General features: G+C 49.1%; 1 protein-coding gene across 2 annotated transcripts in view; it reads left to right on the top strand.

Annotated features, from left to right (window-relative positions):
- jag1 (jagged canonical Notch ligand 1) overlaps positions 1 to 17,426 on the top strand; it is a 93,658-nt gene that overhangs the window by 39,632 nt on the left and 36,600 nt on the right. For both annotated transcript variants that reach the window (XM_033026262.1, XM_033026261.1), the window contains exons 6-11: positions 8,388 to 8,518; positions 10,321 to 10,440; positions 13,272 to 13,385; positions 14,099 to 14,212; positions 16,532 to 16,645; positions 17,254 to 17,300. In XM_033026262.1, coding sequence (XP_032882153.1) covers positions 8,388 to 8,518; positions 10,321 to 10,440; positions 13,272 to 13,385; positions 14,099 to 14,212; positions 16,532 to 16,645; positions 17,254 to 17,300 — 640 coding nt within the window. The remainder of the gene's footprint in view (positions 1 to 8,387; positions 8,519 to 10,320; positions 10,441 to 13,271; positions 13,386 to 14,098; positions 14,213 to 16,531; positions 16,646 to 17,253; positions 17,301 to 17,426) is intronic.

Raw genomic sequence — 17,426 nt, 5'->3', positions numbered from 1 at the left:
TCAGCGGGTTAGGCAGCATCTCCGGGGAACATGGATAATTTGCTATTTTACCCAAGCCAATTAACCTACAAAACTGTACGACTCTGGCGTGTGGGAGGGAACTGGAGCGCCCGGGGAAAACCCAGGCAGGTCACGGGGAGAACGTACGAACTCTGTACAGGCAGCACCCGTAGTCAGGATTGAGCCCGCGTGCATCTCTGGCGCTGTGAGGCAGCAACTCTACCGCTGGGCCATCGTGCTGCCCGCAAAAATGCCCAAAGTGGTGCCAACCCTTGGATGTTTAAACAAAATCAAACTGCAAGCATTGCTTAAGTAAGCCTTCAAATCAGTAACGTAAACAGTAGCAAGATTTTAAAACCGTGTTTTAAGGATAAAAAATTGCAATGGTTTTCAATTAAATTTAAATTTTTTTTTTTTTTTTTTTTTTAAATTTAATGTTATTTTTGGGCACCGTTTGAGACTGGGTGACACATTCAGGAGCAAGGTTTTTGTAAAACCCTGACTATTTATTATACCGGTAGCTCTAATTGTGGGTTGTGCCTTGACACGAGTTAATTCGGCCAGTGCGTATGTGTGACACTGTTAGTCACCGATAGTCTCTCTGGGGCCATATAAGCCAGTTAGTTAGTCCCTGCCCCCACTTCTCATCCACCTTTTGTCTCTTCCCCACGCGCTCTTTCCCCTTCCCCTCGCCCCCCCCCCCCCCTGCCCGTTCAACGCCAGCGAATACATTTGCAGAAACGCTGCCTTATTTAAACACGGGATTATCCAAATCTCTGCTTCTCCCCGCGCGCTGAGAGGCTAATAGTCGCCTGGTGTCCTGTTGGAGGCCTGATGACGTCTGCGGGTGGTGGGGGGGGGGGGATGGGGGGGGAATAAAACATTTAAATGCTGTTTCTTGATTCGGGTCCTCTGGTCCGATATCGTTTGCCGAAATTTGTGATGTGGATGAAGCGGAGAAGTGTAGAAATACAATCTGTAAAGAAGGTTCCTTTCAGTGGCAGTATGCTGCTGTGTGAAAAGGCAAGGAGGGTGTTTCTGGAGAGCAGGGAAGCTGCCCTTGGGTGGGGGGAGGGGTGAAGGAAGGCCCAGGATTAAAATGTCATCCACCATTCCAAAGGCCTGATGCACATTTGCCCGGTGCACAGTATCCACTTACGCATTTAGTTTTTACTTGGAGTTGCAGCACTGGGCAGGCACTATGTTGAGAATTACTCCTTTATCTCTCTTTCATTCTTAGTCTCCATCTCTCTTTCCTTTCGCTCTTTCCTGTGCCCCCCCCCCCCCTCCCCCCTCCCTGGCCGTCCCTCTCTCCCCATTCTGTCTAACCCAGGGGTCACTTGGAATGTGGTGTACAAACCCTGGCTGATTCCCCTTCTCTCTCCCTCCTTCTCTCTCTCTGTCTTTCTCTTGTCCTCTCTCTCCCTCTCCCCTCCCTCCCTCATCTGTCTCTCCCCTCCCCCTCCCGTGTCACTCCCCCCTCCCCCTGTCTCTCTCTTACACTCTCCCCTCTCTGTCTCTTACCCCCTCCCCTCTGTCTCTCCCCTCTCTCCCTCTCCCCTCTCACCTCTCTCCCTCTCACTTCTCTCCCCCTCTTCCTCACTCCCTGCGAAGATGCAGCTATGGTCGAGACATCAACCAGTTTAAATGTTGTTCCTGACTGAAGTCCTTCAAGTTGGCTTCTAAAGTCTTTCTTTGCTAGTGGCAGTGGGGATCTGGCGAGAATGGTTGATGAACCTGGTATCGGGCAAGGCCGACTCTGGTTTCCGCTGCTGTCATCAGAACGAGCATGTCCTAGCAGGGATTGCTGGAGTTGGACCAGTGCAGCGAGCTTTGTTTCTGGGTTCTAAGCTGACTTAAACAACTCACCTCCCACGCATTGTCTGGACATGCACTGGTGATTATTTACTTAAAAGTGCAACTTTCCCACACTCGATTTGCATGGCTGTGTGGGTCTAGCCTGAACATTTGTACCTTTCACAATGGGTTCACCATTTTATTCCACAGCTGTCTGTGGGAGTGAAAGCATTTGGGGGGGTGGGGAACAATCTAGGCTCCAGTACTTTTTGCATTACCACAAGTCATAGAAACATAGAAACATAGAAATTAGGTACAGGAGTAGGCCATTCGGCCCTTCGAGCCTGCACCGCCATTCAATATGATCATGGCTGATCATCCAACTCAGTATCCTGTACCTGCCTTCTCTCCATACCCTCTGATCCCCTTAGCCACAAGGGCCACATCTAACTCCCTCTTAAATATAGCCGATGAACTGGCCTCGACTACCCTCTGTGGCAGAGAGTTCCAGAGATTCACCACTCTCTGTGTGAAAAAAGTTCTTCTCATAAGGGTTAGGCTTAGAACAAGGCTTTTCGGCCCATCAAGTCCATTCCACCATTCAATTATGGCTGATCTATCTCCCTCCTAACCCCATTCTCCTGCCTTCTCCCCATAACCTCTGACACCCGTACTAATCAAAAGTCTCTCTCTCTGCCTTAAATAAGGGAAGAAGATGAGACTTTATTGCCTTCCATGACAGTGAGGAATGTGGGGAATCTGCTGTGGTGGATGTTTATGTTAACTTTTATGTAGTTGTGTGTCTTGTTGCTTTTTTTCGTATGGCTAATTCAAATTCAAATTTCGTAATTCAAATATCACAGTACCTTAGTTGGTACACGTGACAATATAAGACCTTTGGAACCTTTTGAAAAGATATCCACTGATATTGCAAGTCTGAGAAACCTATCCCGAAATGTGTTTTTAATTATTTGTGGTGCATTTGATGTTTGCTGTCGTGTTCTAATACTTAATCATAGAGTGATACAGCGTGGAAACAGGCCCTTCGGCCCAACTTGCCCACACCGGCCAACATGTCCCAGCTACACTAGTCCCACCTGCCCGCGTTTGGCCCATATCCCTCCAAACCTGTCCTATCCATGTACCTGTCTAGATGTTTCAATAGACAATAGGTGCAGGAGCAGGCCATTCGGCCCTTCGAGCCAACGCCGCCATTCACTGTGATCATGGCTGATCATCCACAATCAATACCCCGTTCCTGCCTTCTCCCCATATCCCCTGACTCCACTATCTTTAAGAGCCATATCTAGCTCTGGAAAGTACCCAGAGAACCGGCCTCCACCGCCCTCTGAGTCAGAATTCCACAGAATTCTTAAATGTTGGGATAGTCCCAGCCTCAACTATCTGATCTGGCAGCTTGTTCCATCCACCCACCACCCTTTGTGTGGAAAACATTACCCCTCAGATTCCCTATTAAATCTTTTCCCCTTCACCTTAAACCTGTGTCCTCTGGTCATCGATTCCCCTACTCTGGGCAAGAGACTCTGTGCGTCTACCCGATCTATTCCTCTCATGATTTTGTACACCTCTATAAGATCACCCCCTCATCCTCCTGCGCTCCATGGAATAGAGACCCAGCCTGCTCAACCTCTCCCTGTAGCTCACACCCTCGAGTCCTGGCAACATCCTCGTAAATCTTTTCTGCGCCCTTTCCAGCTTGACAACGTCTTTCCTATAACGCGGTGCCCAGAACTGAACACAATACTCTAAATATGGCCTTGCAGCTGCAACATGACCTCCCAACCCCTACACTCTATAACCGAGCTGAGTTTGAAGGTCCACATTCTGGTTCCATTTTAATCCAATTATTGTTGAAGTTGCTGAATGAAAACATCGTTAGTTTGTGCTTGAATGATTTGGGCTCTCTGTACTACCCACGACTCTTGCTGTGGCTAAGGCTGCTCATCTGTGCCAATCTAATGGAAATGGTTAACTAATTTCCCATGAGAGAGTTGGAGTGTGTATATATATATATATTTTTTTAAATATATTTAAGCAACAATCTTTTGTGGGATGAGTATTTTTGGATTAAAACCCAAAAAGGATTATTTTCCTCGCTGAATTAACCCTTTATTTTTGAGTATGTTGAGAATTTCAAGTCGTGTCCGAAATGAGAGGATTAAACTTAAAGCGAAGGTCATCTCTGCGCTTGCATTTGGCGTTGTATGAGTGTTTAAGAAGGAACTGCAGATGCTGGAAAATCGAAGGTAGACAAAGTGCTGGAGAAACTCAGCGGGTGCAGCAGCATTGACGAAACGTTGCCCATTTCCTTCGCTCCATAGATGCTGCTGCTGCACCCGCTGAGTTTCTCCAAAACACTTTTGTCTATCTGGCATTGTACGAGGTTGTTTGTATTGAGCCGCATATTGAGTTATTCTTGGGTCTTGCTTCGAAATAATCTTGTGAACAATCCCAAGTTTTCCAAAATGAAGTTTTGACAGAGAAGTCGGATTAGTTTGCAAACTGGAAAAATATTATTTTTGGAATTGTGAAGGCTTTGGCAGCCTGCAGCAGACTTCAAGGTTTTGATTTAGAGATGCAGCATTGGGAAACGGGGCCCTTCAGCCCATCGAGTCCATGCTGACCCAATGATCCTGTACACTCATTCATTGGCTATATTTAAGAGGGAGTTAGTTCATTGGCTAGTTCATTGGCTATATTTAAGAGGCCAGTTCATTGGCTATATTTAAGAGGCCAGTTCATTGGCTATATTTAAGAGGGAGTTAGATGTGGCCCTTGTGGCTAAAGGGATCAGGGGGTATGGAGAGAAGGCAGGTACAGGATACTGAGTTGGATGATCAGCCATGATCATATTGAATGGCGGTGCAGGCTCGAAGGGCCGAATGGCCCACTCCTGAACCTATTTTCTATGTTTCTATGTTTTCATCCTACGCACTAGGGGCAATTCACAGAAGCCGGTAAACCTCCAAATCCACGTCTTTACATAGAAAACATAGAAAATAGGTGCAGGAGTAGGCCATTCGGCCCTTCGAGCCTGCACCACCACTTTAGCGTAGGAGGAAGCCAGAGCACTCACAGGAAACCCACGCAGTCACAGGGAGAGCGTGCAAACTCCGCACAAACAGCACCCGAGGTCAGGATATGGATCTCTGGCGCTGTGAGGCAGCACCTCTACTGCTGCAGTCTTATGGTGTAGTGGAAACGGCCCAACTTGCCCACACCGGCCAACATGTCCCATCTACACTAGTCCCATCTGCCTGCGTTAGGCCCATATCCCTCTAATCCTGTCCTATCCGTGCATATTTTGTGGCAATTTGCTCCCAATATTTTGTGTTTTCTCCCAATTAATGTGCCGTTTAGAAACGTAGAAAATAGGTGCAAGAGTAGGCCATTCGGCCCTTCGAGCCTGCACAGCCATTCAATGTGATCATGGCTGATCATCCAACTCAGTATCCTGTACCTGCCTTCTCTCCATACCCCCTGATCCCTTTAGCCACAAGGGCCACATCTAACTCCCTCTTAAATATAGCCAATGAACTGGCCTCAACTACCTTCTGTGGCAGAGAATTCCACAGATTCACCACTCTCTGTGTGTAAAATGTTTTTCTCATCTCGGTCCTCGTTCCCCTTATCCTTAAACTGTGACCCCTTGTTCTGGACTTCCCCAACATCGGGAACAATCTTCCTGCATCTAGCCTGTCCAACCCCTTAAGAAGTTTCTATAAGATCCCCCCCTCAATCTTATAAATTCTAGCAAGCACAAGCCGAGTCTATCCAGTCTTTCTTCATATAAAAGTCCTGACATCCCAGGAATCAGTTTGTAATTGCCTTCAGGAATTCTAAATTGATCAGCATGGAAAGGTTCATCCTGATCTATTAACTCAAATATTAATTGTCTCTGACACTTAGTTCCTGAATTCTTTGTCGGTTCACCAGTTTTTAAAAGACAACATGCTGGAGTAACTCAGCGGGTCTGGCAGCGTCTCTCGAGGAACATTTGAAGGTGATGTTCTGGGTTGGGACCATTCTTCAGACTCTGAAGAAGATTCACCAGCTACTGGTTTCGTTGCGTTAGTTTATACATCACCCCTGAACAGTTAGTCATCAGTCGTACAGTGTGGAAACAGGCCCATCCTGCTCACACTAACTAACATGTCCCATCCACGCCAGTCCCACCTGCCTATATTTGGCCCATATCCTTCTGAACCTGTCCCATCCATTTACCTGTCTAAATGTTTCTCAATTCTTGGTAAATTCTCAGTAAAACAAGTTCAGAAGTGATGTGAGTGGAATTAGGCCATTCGGCCCATCGGGTCTACTCCATTTAATCATGACTGCTCTATCTCTCCCTCTCAACCCCTGACACCCTTACTAATCAAGAATCTATCTGTGCCTTAAATATTCGTTAACTTGCCCTCCGCAGCCTCCTGTGACAAAAGCTGACACTGTGGTAACTTAAACAAAAGAAGTAACCCTTGCATCCCCCCCTCTCTCTCTCTGCCCCTCCCGCACCCACCCTAGTCATTGTATTGGCTTCAAAAGCAGTCTTGTTGAGTCTCATTGTCTTTAACTCACTTTCACCCAGCCCACAGTTAAACATGGCCTGTTCCCTTTAACATGGTAACTTTTTTGCAAATCTTTCATTCATTCATCTCTCTCTCTCTCTCTCTCTATCATTGTCTATGTCTCTCGTTTCCCTTTCCCCCTGACTCTCCACTCTCGACCCGAAAACGTCACCCATTCCTTCTCTCCAGAGATGCCGCCTATCCCGCTGAGTTACTCCGGCTCTTTGTGTCCATCTTGGGTTGAAGCCAGCAAATTCCTTCCTCCACAAAATAATTAAATTTGTTGTTCACCTCCCCTCTGTCTTTTACTATCGAGGTTGATGAAGTTAACTCTGTCTCCAGATGTCCCGCTGTAATTGTGCCTAGTTCCGCTTTGCAGCTACAAACCCCCCCCCCCCCCCCCCCCCCCCCCAACCATCCTCCTGTTACACTGGGAAATGAATACAGGGAGGTATGGGAAAATAGTCCCGAGCGATGAAAGGCAGCTACCAAAATACAACAGGCTGCCCACTTTAACCTTAACAGTTGCACAGATCACAGTTACGGGAAAATTGCTTTCCAGCAGTCATTTAGTGGAAGCCGTTTGAAGTGTTTTGCACGCTGGGAAGAGATTTTTTTTTTTTTTTTTTTTTTTTTTTTTTTTTGCGTTTCGTCGTCAGTTTAGTTTAGAGATACGGCGCGGAGGCAGGCCCTTCGGCCAATCCCCATGCACGCCGCAAGCACTTGGGACAATTTTACACTTATACCAAGCCATTTAACTGACAGAAGTCCGTACGTCTTTGGAGTGCGGGAGGAAACCGACGATCTCTGAGCAAACTTAGGCAGGACACGGGGTGGGGGGGGGGGGGGGGGGCTGGTACAAACTCCGTACAGACAGCACCCGTAGTCTGGGTCGAACCCGGGTCTCGGGCGCTGTGAGGCAGCAACTCTACCGCTGCGCCGCCCCGTTTAGTTTATTGGCACGTGTACCGAGGTGCAGTGAGAAGCTTTTGCATTGTGCTAACCAGTCAGCAGAAAGACAACACATGATTACAATCGAGCCATTTGCAGTGTAGATACACGATAACGGATTAACCTTTCATGCAAGGTAAACTCCAAGGGTCACCAATGAGGTAGCTAGCAGGTTGTTGCCTGATAACAGCTGGGAAGAAACTGTCCCTGACCCTGACATGGTGAAATTGACTTGCTGAGTGTTAGTTTTTTTTTCCCTTTCGTTTTGGAGATAGTGTGGAAACAGGCCCTTCGGCCCAGCGACCAGCGATCCCAGCACACTAACGCTATCCGGCGCACACTAGGGGGGGAAATTTACATTTGTACCAAGCCAATTCACTTACAAACCTGTACGTCTTTGGCGTGTGGGAGGGAGGCGGAGATCCCTGAGAAACCCCACGCAGGTCACGGGGAGACCGTACAGACAAGCACCAGACGAGATCGAGCTCGGGTCTCTGGAGCTGTGTTGTGTGTGAGGCAGCAACATTACCTCCGCCCCGCCCCTATCCGCTGTCTGGCCGGTTTCATTCGGCATGTGGTTTCAGACGAAAATTAAAATTACATGTCAGCCGAGTCCCGTGATTCGGGGCGGGAAGCCAATGTGATGCTGCCTGAGAAATGGGTTTGACGCAGTCCCTCTCTGACCCTAGGTTTCGGCCTGAAACGTCGCCTATTTCCTTCGCTCCATTGATGCTGCTGCACCCGCTGAGTTTCTCCAGCAATTTTTTTGTGTACCCTCTCTGACCCTGTTGTGCCGGCTCGGGAAGTAATTTGCTGCAAGCATGCTGTGTCTCTCCGAACAGTCGCGCTTTTGTCCGAGAGTTGGCTTCAAACCCCGGAAAGCCTGCCTTAATGTTTATTTATAAGTAACGGGAGCATCAACACACAAAGCAAAAAAGAAATATCTTTATCACACAAAAAAACCTCTCCTCTTTGGGGAAAGTTTCTTTGCAATTATAATTTTTAAAATGACATGCAACCTAACTTTTTATTTGTGTGTGTTTTTGTTTGCAGGTGTCAATATGGCTGGCAAGGACTTTACTGTGACAAATGTATTTCACACCCAGGGTGTGTCTATGGTACCTGTATCGAACCGTGGCAATGTCTTTGCGAGACCAATTGGGGTGGTCAACTCTGCAACAAAGGTAGGCCGAGCTCTCGAGATACGTTGAGCATCAACCCACAATGCTGGAGTGACTCAGCGGGCTGGGCAGCATCTCTGGAGTAAAGGGACAGGCGGCTTTTTGGGTCGAGACTCCGAAGAAGGGTCACTCTATTCCTTTTCTCCTGAGATGCTGCCTGACCCGCTGTGTTTAGTTTTTGGGTTGGTTTAGAGGTACAACGCGAAAACAGGCCATTCGGCCCACTGAGAGAGCGCAGAACAGCCATCCCCAGCACATTAACTACTGTAACTCTATCCGACACACAGTAGGAACAATTTTACATTTACACCAACGCAAACTGACCTGGGTGGGTGGAAACCGAAGATCGCAGAGAAAGGTCACGATGGAGAACGTGCGGACAGCACCCGTAGTCGGGATCGAACCTGGGTCTCTGGCGCTGTAAGGCAGCAACTCTGCAGCTACGCCACTGTGCCACCCGAGCATAGCTCCTTGTCTTCAGTGTAAACCAGCATCTGCAGTTCCCTCCAACGTTCTAGTGGCACGTTGGCGAGTTGCTAATGCTCGAATGCGCGTGCAGACGCCGAGATTTGGTGCCACAATCATGCATTCATAACTTTGAGGAACGACATATTTGCTTTGCATGCAATAATAATTCCTAGATTATTCATAAGATTTCACTTTAGCTACAGCATGTGTACAATTAGCTACCAGAGAGTCAGTCATAAACATACGGTCCTAAATGAGCACTGAGGCATTAGCAAATGATTGAAAATCAGGTTAACTGTTTGAGTTCTGGTGACACAGGGCTGTGGAGGCCAAGTCAAAGGATATTTATAAGGCAGAGATTGATAGGTAGACATTCAATGCAGGAGAAACTCAGCGGGTGAGGCAGCATCTATGGAGCGAAGGAATAGGTGACCTTTCGGGTCGAGACCCTTCTTCAGTCTGAAGAAGGGTCTCGACCCGAAACGTAACCTATTCCTTCGCTCCATTGAATTTTCCAGCATCTGCAGTTCTTTCTTAAACATGGCTGATCATCCATAATCAGGGCCCCGTTCCTGCCTTCTCCACATATCGCCTGACTTGGATTGTTTTCTACGGAGCATCAGTGGTTGAGGGGAGACCTGATAGAAGTTCCTTAAATTATCAGGCAGAAATAGAGTAGACATTCAGAACATTTTCCCCCAGAGAGGAAACATTAAAGACAATATGGGCCGCAGGTTTAAGAAGACTAGAGGCCATAGGTTTAAGGTCAGAGGGTTAAGGTCAGCATCTCCGTTGATGTATGGGGCTGTTTTTTTTTCTCTCTGGTGGTGAGTGTCTGGAACATGCTGCTAGGGTTTAGTTTAGAAATGCAGCGTGAAAATGGGCCCTTCGGCCCACTGAGTTGGTGCTGACCAGTGATCACCCGTACACTAGCTCTATCCTACACAAAATGGGGGCCAATTTGCAGAAGCCAAACGACCTACAAACCTCCACGTCTTTGGAGTGTGGGAGGAAACCGGAGCACCCGGAGAAAACTCACGGGGAGAGCGTACAGAGAGCACCCGAGGTCTGGATCGAACCGGGGTCTCTGCCGCTGTAAGGCAGCAACTCTATCCCGTGCCGGGGGGTGGGGGGGGGGGGGGTACGATAGTAGCATTTAAAGGCTTGTGGTGAGGCACATGGCTACAGAGGGATATGGATCATGTGCAGGCTGAGAAGATTAATTGTATTCACCGATGTGGTGGGGCAGGGCCACTGTGGGCCGAAGGGCCTGCTCTTGTGCCGTTCCATCTTTGTTCTGCCTTTAACCAGGTCTGTTCTCTGTCCTGAATCTGCAGACCTGAACTACTGTGGGACGTGGCAGCCATGTTTGAACAGTGGGACTTGCAGCAACACTGGCCCTGACAAGTACCAGTGCACCTGCTCCGATGGCTACTCTGGGCTGAAGTGTGAGATCGGTGAGCTACGCAAACTACAGCTGTGGACTGATTGTAGTGGGGGGAGGAGGGGCGAGCTCGTGTCTAGCTTCCTTCCATAACTACTCTAGAACCAATCTGGCCCAGGATCCAGACCCGAAACGTTGCCTGTCCATTCCCTCCGCAGATGCTGCCTGTCCCGCTAAGTTGCTCCAGACCTAAGTTTTAATACGAGATTCCGTCTGGTTTAGAGATGCAGTGCGGAGACGAGCCCTTTGGCCCACCGAGTCTGCGCCGACCAGCGATCCCCGTGCATTATCACTACCCAACTCACACTAGGGACAATTTTACCTTGATATCAAACCAATTAACCTGCAAACCTGAAGGCAGATAAAAACGCTGGAGAAACTCAGCGGGTGAGGCAGCATCTATGGAGCGATGGAATAGGTGACGTTTCGGGTCGAGACCCTTCTTCAGATTGATGTGAGGGTGGTGGAGGCGGGAAGAAGAAAGGAAGAGGCGGAGACAGTGGGCTGTGGGAGAGCTGGGGAGGGGAGGGGAAGGAGGGAGAAAGCAGGGACTACCTGAAATTGGAGAAGTCAATGGTCATACCACTGCCCAATCGAAATATGAGGTGCTGCTCCTCCAGACTCACTCTGGCCATGGAGGAGGTCCAGGACAGAAGGGTCAGATTTGGAATGGGAGGTGGAGTTGAAGTGCTGAGCCACCAGGAGATTAGGTTGGTTATTGCAAACTGAGCGGAGGTGTTGGGCGAAGCGATCGCCAAGGGTCTCGACCCGAAACGTCACCCATTCCATCGCTCCATCGATGCTGCCTCACCCGCTGAGTTTCTCCAGCATTTTTATCTACCTTCGATTTTTCCAGCATCTGCAGTTCCTTCTTAAACCTGCAATACTGTATGGCTTTAGTGTGGGAGGAGACCTAAGATCTCTGAGAAAAGCCCCACTGGTCACGGGGAGAACTTACAAACTCCGAACAGACTCGGGATCGAACCCGAGTCTCTGGCGCCGTAAGGCAGCAACTCTACCGCTGCTCCACCATGCCACACTTTCATGTTCTTGTTTGTGAGACTTTATACATGGAAGGGATGGTTGCATTTTGTTGGGGAGGAGAGGAAGGTTCATGAGGATTTTAAAACATCCGATGCAAAACAAAGGTAGGCACAAGAAGCTCAGCGGCTCAGGAAGGAACTGCAGACGCTGGTTTACATCGAAGATGGACAAAAAACTGGAGTACCTCGGCGGGCCAGGCAGCATCTCTGGAGGAAGGAGTAAGCAACGGACCCGAAACGTCGCCTGTTCCTGAGATGCTGCCTGACCCGCTAAGTGACTCCAGCATTTTGTGTCGATCTTGGGTGTAAACCAGCGTCTGCAGTTCCTTCCTGCACAAACCATGGCGAGAATCTTAAGGCTGAGCCTGTGGTTCAGAATGGGCCAGACACACAGGAAGAGGATTAATCCCTGCTTGGAATTTGCCTTCACTGTGCGAGGGTCTGCGCTCCCAAGTTCCAACTCCTGCCTTTCCTGGAGAATGTTTGAACAAACAAAAACCGTGTGAAAGGGGACTGTCTAGCCTGTTATTGATCAGCTTTCCAGATCTCCTGTTCCCGCCGATTTTGTTACTGATTTTGTCTGTTGACCTGGCCAATCTTTCTGCTGTTGTGGGATTTGGTTTCTAGGAACTGTAGTATCCAGCTAGTACTACACCAAGCTGGAGTACTAACATGAGCCCATTCTACGAAGGCAGTTTGATGTATCGGTTCCATAGTCACAAGAACAATACAGCAGACAACAAGGCTCTTAGGCCTAGGGTTGTCAACTGTCCCGTATTAGCCGGGACATCCCGTATATTGGGCTAAATTGGTTTGTCCCGTACGGGACCGCCCTTGTCCCGTATTTGACTGCTACTACACGGGTCGAGGGGACTGTTGGGTCGGAGCGCCGCGTCTGGCCCCGCCTCACCCGTCCCGACGTAGTGCAGCCCATGGAGTGCAGCAGCAGCAGCAGCACCTCGCCCGTGGCCCCGTCGGTCGGCAGCCCGGCCAGCTGTCCAACGTTCGCTTACCGCCGACACCACCACCACCCCTCCTTCACATGGCCGATCATCGGTTCACGAGTTGGACGGGGCGCCGGACTTTGCGCGCGGCCCGGGCCAAAACTCCTCAGCTGGCCCGCCGGCTGGGCTTTGTGTGCAGTCCAGCACCCGGGCCCAACTCATCATTCACCCAGCCACGGCCGAGTCGGTCAACGAATTGCCGTCGGGAATTTGTCCTTTATTTTGACCTTTTGTCCCTTATTTGGGAGTGAGAAAGTTGGCAACCCTACTTCAGCCTAACAAGTCCATGCTGTCCTAGTTGGGTATCCTGGCCTAGTCCCATTAGGCCCCCAGCCCTCTAAACCCTTCCAGTCCATATATCTGTCCAAATGTGTTTTAAAAGTTGTAATTATATCCAAAAGATCAGTTTTTATTTTTAAGGAAAGATAGACACAAAGCTGGAGTAACTCAGCGGGTCAGACAGAAACAGGTCCACAGAATCTGCACCAACCAGCAATCCCCGCACACTAACACTCTCCTCTACATATTCTCGGGTCAATTTACATTTATACCAAGCCAATTAACCTATAAACCTGCACGCCTTTGGAGTGCGGGAGGAAACTGGAGCACCCGGAGAAAACCCACGCAGGTTAGGGGGAGAACGTACAAACTCCGCACAGACAGCGCCCGTAGTCGGGATCGAACTGAGTATCTGGCGCTGTGAGGCAGCAAATCTACTGCCATGCTGCCCATTGTGCTTTGAATCGGGTTGAGTGGTTTATTTGTGAGTTATAATGAACGCTGATTGTGTTTTTCAGCCGAACATGCCTGCATCTCCGACCCCTGCCTTAACGGAGGAAGTTGTTCAGAAACCCCGGTGGGATTCGAGTGCCTGTGCAACCTCGGATGGAGTGGTCCCACCTGCACTATCGGCGAGTATCTTAGCGACATAGACAATAGGTGCAGGAGTAGGCCATTCGGCCCTTCGAGCCAGCACCGCCATTCAATATGATCATGGCTGATCGTCCCCAATCAGTACCCCGTTCCTGCTTTCTCCCCATATCTCGATTCCGTTAGCCCTATGAGCTAAATCTAACTCTCTCTTGAAAACATCCAGTGAATCGGCCTCCACTGCCGTCTGTGGCGGAGAATTCCGCAGATTCACAACTCTCTGGGTGAAAAACTCATCTCGGTTCTATGTGTTTTTTCCTCATCTCGATGCTTCTTGCCTCCCCAGACACTAAATCAGGCAGACAGGCAGGCGGAAGCTTTCATTATGCACTTCAACATGGTTATTTGTGCCAAAGGTGGATAGAAATGGAGGTTGATTTTTTGATTTTTTATTTATTATTTTTTTTTTTTTAAGTACCTGAAACGTCACCCATTCCCTTCTCTCCAGAGTTGCAGCCTGTCCTGCCGAGTTGCGCCACCATTTTCTGTCGGTCGGCAGGTGTTTCTTCGCTGTCCAAAGACTTGCATTGAACTTCAGGGCAATAGTAGACTTTGCCCTTTGGTCCGAGATTCTCCCACTAGTGGAAACATCCTCTCCACGTCCACCCAATCTTTGGTACACACCAGCAAGTGCATTTCTTAGTTTCTACGTTCTCCAGAATTTGCCGTTGTCTAACTTGTGTTCTCTCTGCAGATATCGATGACTGTGCCTCAAGCCCTTGTGCCCACGGCGGTTCGTGCCAGGATAAGATCGATGGTTTTAAATGCATCTGCCCACAGCAGTGGACGGGCAAAACATGCCAGTTAGGTAATTGTCGTTCTGGTGCTAAATTCATTGTCATCTCCTGTGATTTAATGCCTGACGTAACTGCGGCACAGTGGCACAACGGTAGAGTTGCTGCCTCACAGCGCCGGGGTCCCGGGTTCGATCCTGACTACGGGTGCTGTTGTCGGTAAGTTCTCCCTGTGACCTTGTGGGTTTCGTCCAGGTGCTCCGGTTTCCACCCACTCTCCAAAGACGTACGGTTGTGTGTGTGTGTGTGTGTGTGTGTGTGTGTGTATAGGTCGTTTGGCTTCTGTAGTGCTGATGTACGGGGTGATCGCTAGTCGATGCGGACTCGGTGGGCCGAAGTGCCTGTTTCCACGCTGTATCTCAAAGCTGAAACTTTATATCAGCATTTGCTCCCAAACTATTGAAAGCGCTCCCTCGTTACTCGAAGAATGGAAAATATTTTTTTTTCATCTTTTCATTCAAATTTAGTAAGTAGCCTGAAAAGTGTAGGATGGGAAAATGTTGTGCATTTGTTTCATGGGCCAAGAAGCAAAGGAACGGGCCCTTCGGCCTACCTTGTCCATGCTGACCAAGTGGGTATACTGGGCTAGTGTGTGGGATAGTGCTGGTGTACGGGGTGATTGCTGGTCGGCGCGGACTCGGTGGGCCGAAGGGCCTGTTTCCGCGCTGTCGATCTCTAAAGTTTGAGGTCTTAAAGTGAGTAGAATTGGCCCATTGGGTCTACTCTGCCATTCAATCATGGCTGATCTATCTCTCCCTCTAACCCCTCTCTCCCTTATCCCCGTAACGTCTGACACCCGTCCTAATGAACTGATTAATATATCCACTGACTTGCCCCCTGTGGCAAAGAATTCCACAGAAATTTCTCCTCATCCCCTTCCTAAAGGAACGTCCTTTAATTCTTGAGGCTGTGACCTCTGGTCCTAGACTCTCCCACCAGTGGAAACATGGAAAATAGGTGCAGGAGTAGGCCATTCGGCCCTTCGAGCCTGCACCGCCATTCGATATGATCATGGCTGATCGTCCAACTCAGTATCCTGTACATTCCTTCTCTCCATACCCCCTGATCCCTTTAGCCACAGGGGCCCCATCTAACTCCCTCTTAAATATAGCTAATGAACTGGCCTCAACTACCTTCTGTGGCAGAGAATTCCACAGATTCACCACTCTTCACATAGAAACATCCTCTGCACATCTACTCTATCCAGGCCTTCCACTATTTGGTACGTTTCTATGAGGTCCCCCCCCCCCCCCCCCCCCATCCTTCTAAATTCCAGTCTGAAATCTGCTTTCCCCTCTTGGAGCATGTAGTGGTGAGGGTGTGATAATCCCCCCCCACCCTAATGAGATAGGTGGGGGGGAGCGGAGGGAAAGTGGAAACACCCAGATGGGAAGCCTGCCGTTGTTCCTGTGGGAACGCCTTTCTCTGGCGTGAACTCCCTGAATGCCAGCGGCCTTGCAGCTGGATTTGGAACGAGCATGATCTCATAAAGAATGGGCCGACTACATTCCTCTTCCAATCCTTTAATCTGCCTGACTACAACAGAGGCAAGCGACATCCCACTGGACTGTGGAAATGCCTGATTAACTCCTTTTTATTGTTTAATCCTGCCTTTCGTGCTGTTAATTAGTGGCTGGGGCCCATCGGTGGCTCAGTCTGAGCGGCCGGTCCCTTCTGTTTTCAGGCAGGTAAATTGCATTTCCTTTAATGAATTCCGCTCTCTCTTTGATTGCCGCCGACGGCTAAAGTGGTGGTGGGTTGTTTACCAGTGAGCAAGCGTGCAAAAGTGCTCTTTATCTCGCCAGCTGCAGCGGCAATGGCTTGCTCACGGATGGCAGTGAAGACTCATCTCTCAGCAAGAACGTTTACTTTAGCTTGGAGATACAGCGCGGAAGCGGGCCCTTCGGCCCACCGAGTCTGCGCCGACCAGCGATTTCCCCGCACGCTTACACTCACACTCGTTCGCACACACACACACCAGGGATAAATTTATTTTTTTACATTTACACCAAGCCAATCTGCCTACCGACAAACCTGCACGTCTTTGGAGTGCGAGAGGAAACTGAAGATCTCGGGGGAAAACCCGCGCTGGTCACGGGGAGAACGTACGAACTCCGTACAGACGGCACCCGTAGTCGGGTTCGAACCCGGGTCTCCGGCGCTGCGCCGCCGTGCCGGGCCGAAACGCGTCTCGTTTTAAACTGGGAATGGGAGACAAGGGCTGGATACCTCTTTGATTGCGGTGTGTTTGTGTTCCTGCCCTGGCTACGAGAATCTGTTTCCAGACTTTTTTTGTATTTATTTCTGTTTTCTAAAATTGTTCCTCGTCCCAGATGCCAACGAGTGCGAGGGAGAGCCCTGTGCGAACGCTGATTCCTGCCGCAATCTCATCGGTGACTATTACTGCAACTGTGTACCCGGGTGGTCTGGCAAAAACTGCGAGTTAGGTTGGTATGATTTATTCGGCGTGCGCGGGTGAAGCGAGGGACCCGGGGGCATGGCTTTTTGTATTTAAGCATTGACTCAAAACTGATCCTGCTGAGTTATTCCAGCACGTGTCTGTTTAAGAAAGAACTGCAAATGCTGGTAAAATTGAAAATCGGGTTCGATCCCGACTACGGGTGCTGTGTGTATGCAGTTTCCCTATGACCTCCGTGGGTTTTCTCCCAGATCTCCGGTTTCTCCCACTCTCCAAAGACGTACAGGTTTGTAGGTTAATTGGCTCGGGTTTGTCTACTTGGTATAAGTGTAAATTGTCCCCAGTGTGTGTAGGATCGTGCTAGTGTGCGGGGATCGCTGGTCGGTGCGGACTCGTTGGGCCGAAGGGCCTGTTTCCGCGCTGTATCTCTAAACTAAACTAATGTGCAAGATAAAGTACGATTAAAGATCGTCTGAGGGTCTCCAGTGAGGTAGATGGTAGCTCAGGACTGCTCTCTAGTTGGTGATAGGATGGTTCCGTTGCCTTGACGACATCTGGGATTAGTTTATTCTTTAATAAATTGCTCGTTTGTTTTTGTTTTTTTTCCCCTCATTGTTTTTTGATTTTGTGTTGCAGACATCAATGACTGTCACGAGCAGTGCCAAAATGGTGGAATTTGCAAGGTGCGTCTGGCTTCTACCTGCAGTGTTTTTAGAATGAATTTGATCTGTTCTCTGTGGAGATGGTGCGTCTGAACAAATCTGAATCCGGACAAAATCTCTCCGAGCTTTACAAATATTTGGTGCGGT

The sequence above is a fragment of the Amblyraja radiata genome, chromosome 8 (assembly GCF_010909765.2).
Source record: "Amblyraja radiata isolate CabotCenter1 chromosome 8, sAmbRad1.1.pri, whole genome shotgun sequence".
Taxonomy (NCBI): domain Eukaryota; kingdom Metazoa; phylum Chordata; class Chondrichthyes; order Rajiformes; family Rajidae; genus Amblyraja; species Amblyraja radiata.
Note: the sequence above shows the minus strand (reverse complement) of the source record. Positions and strands in the feature narration are given on the sequence as shown.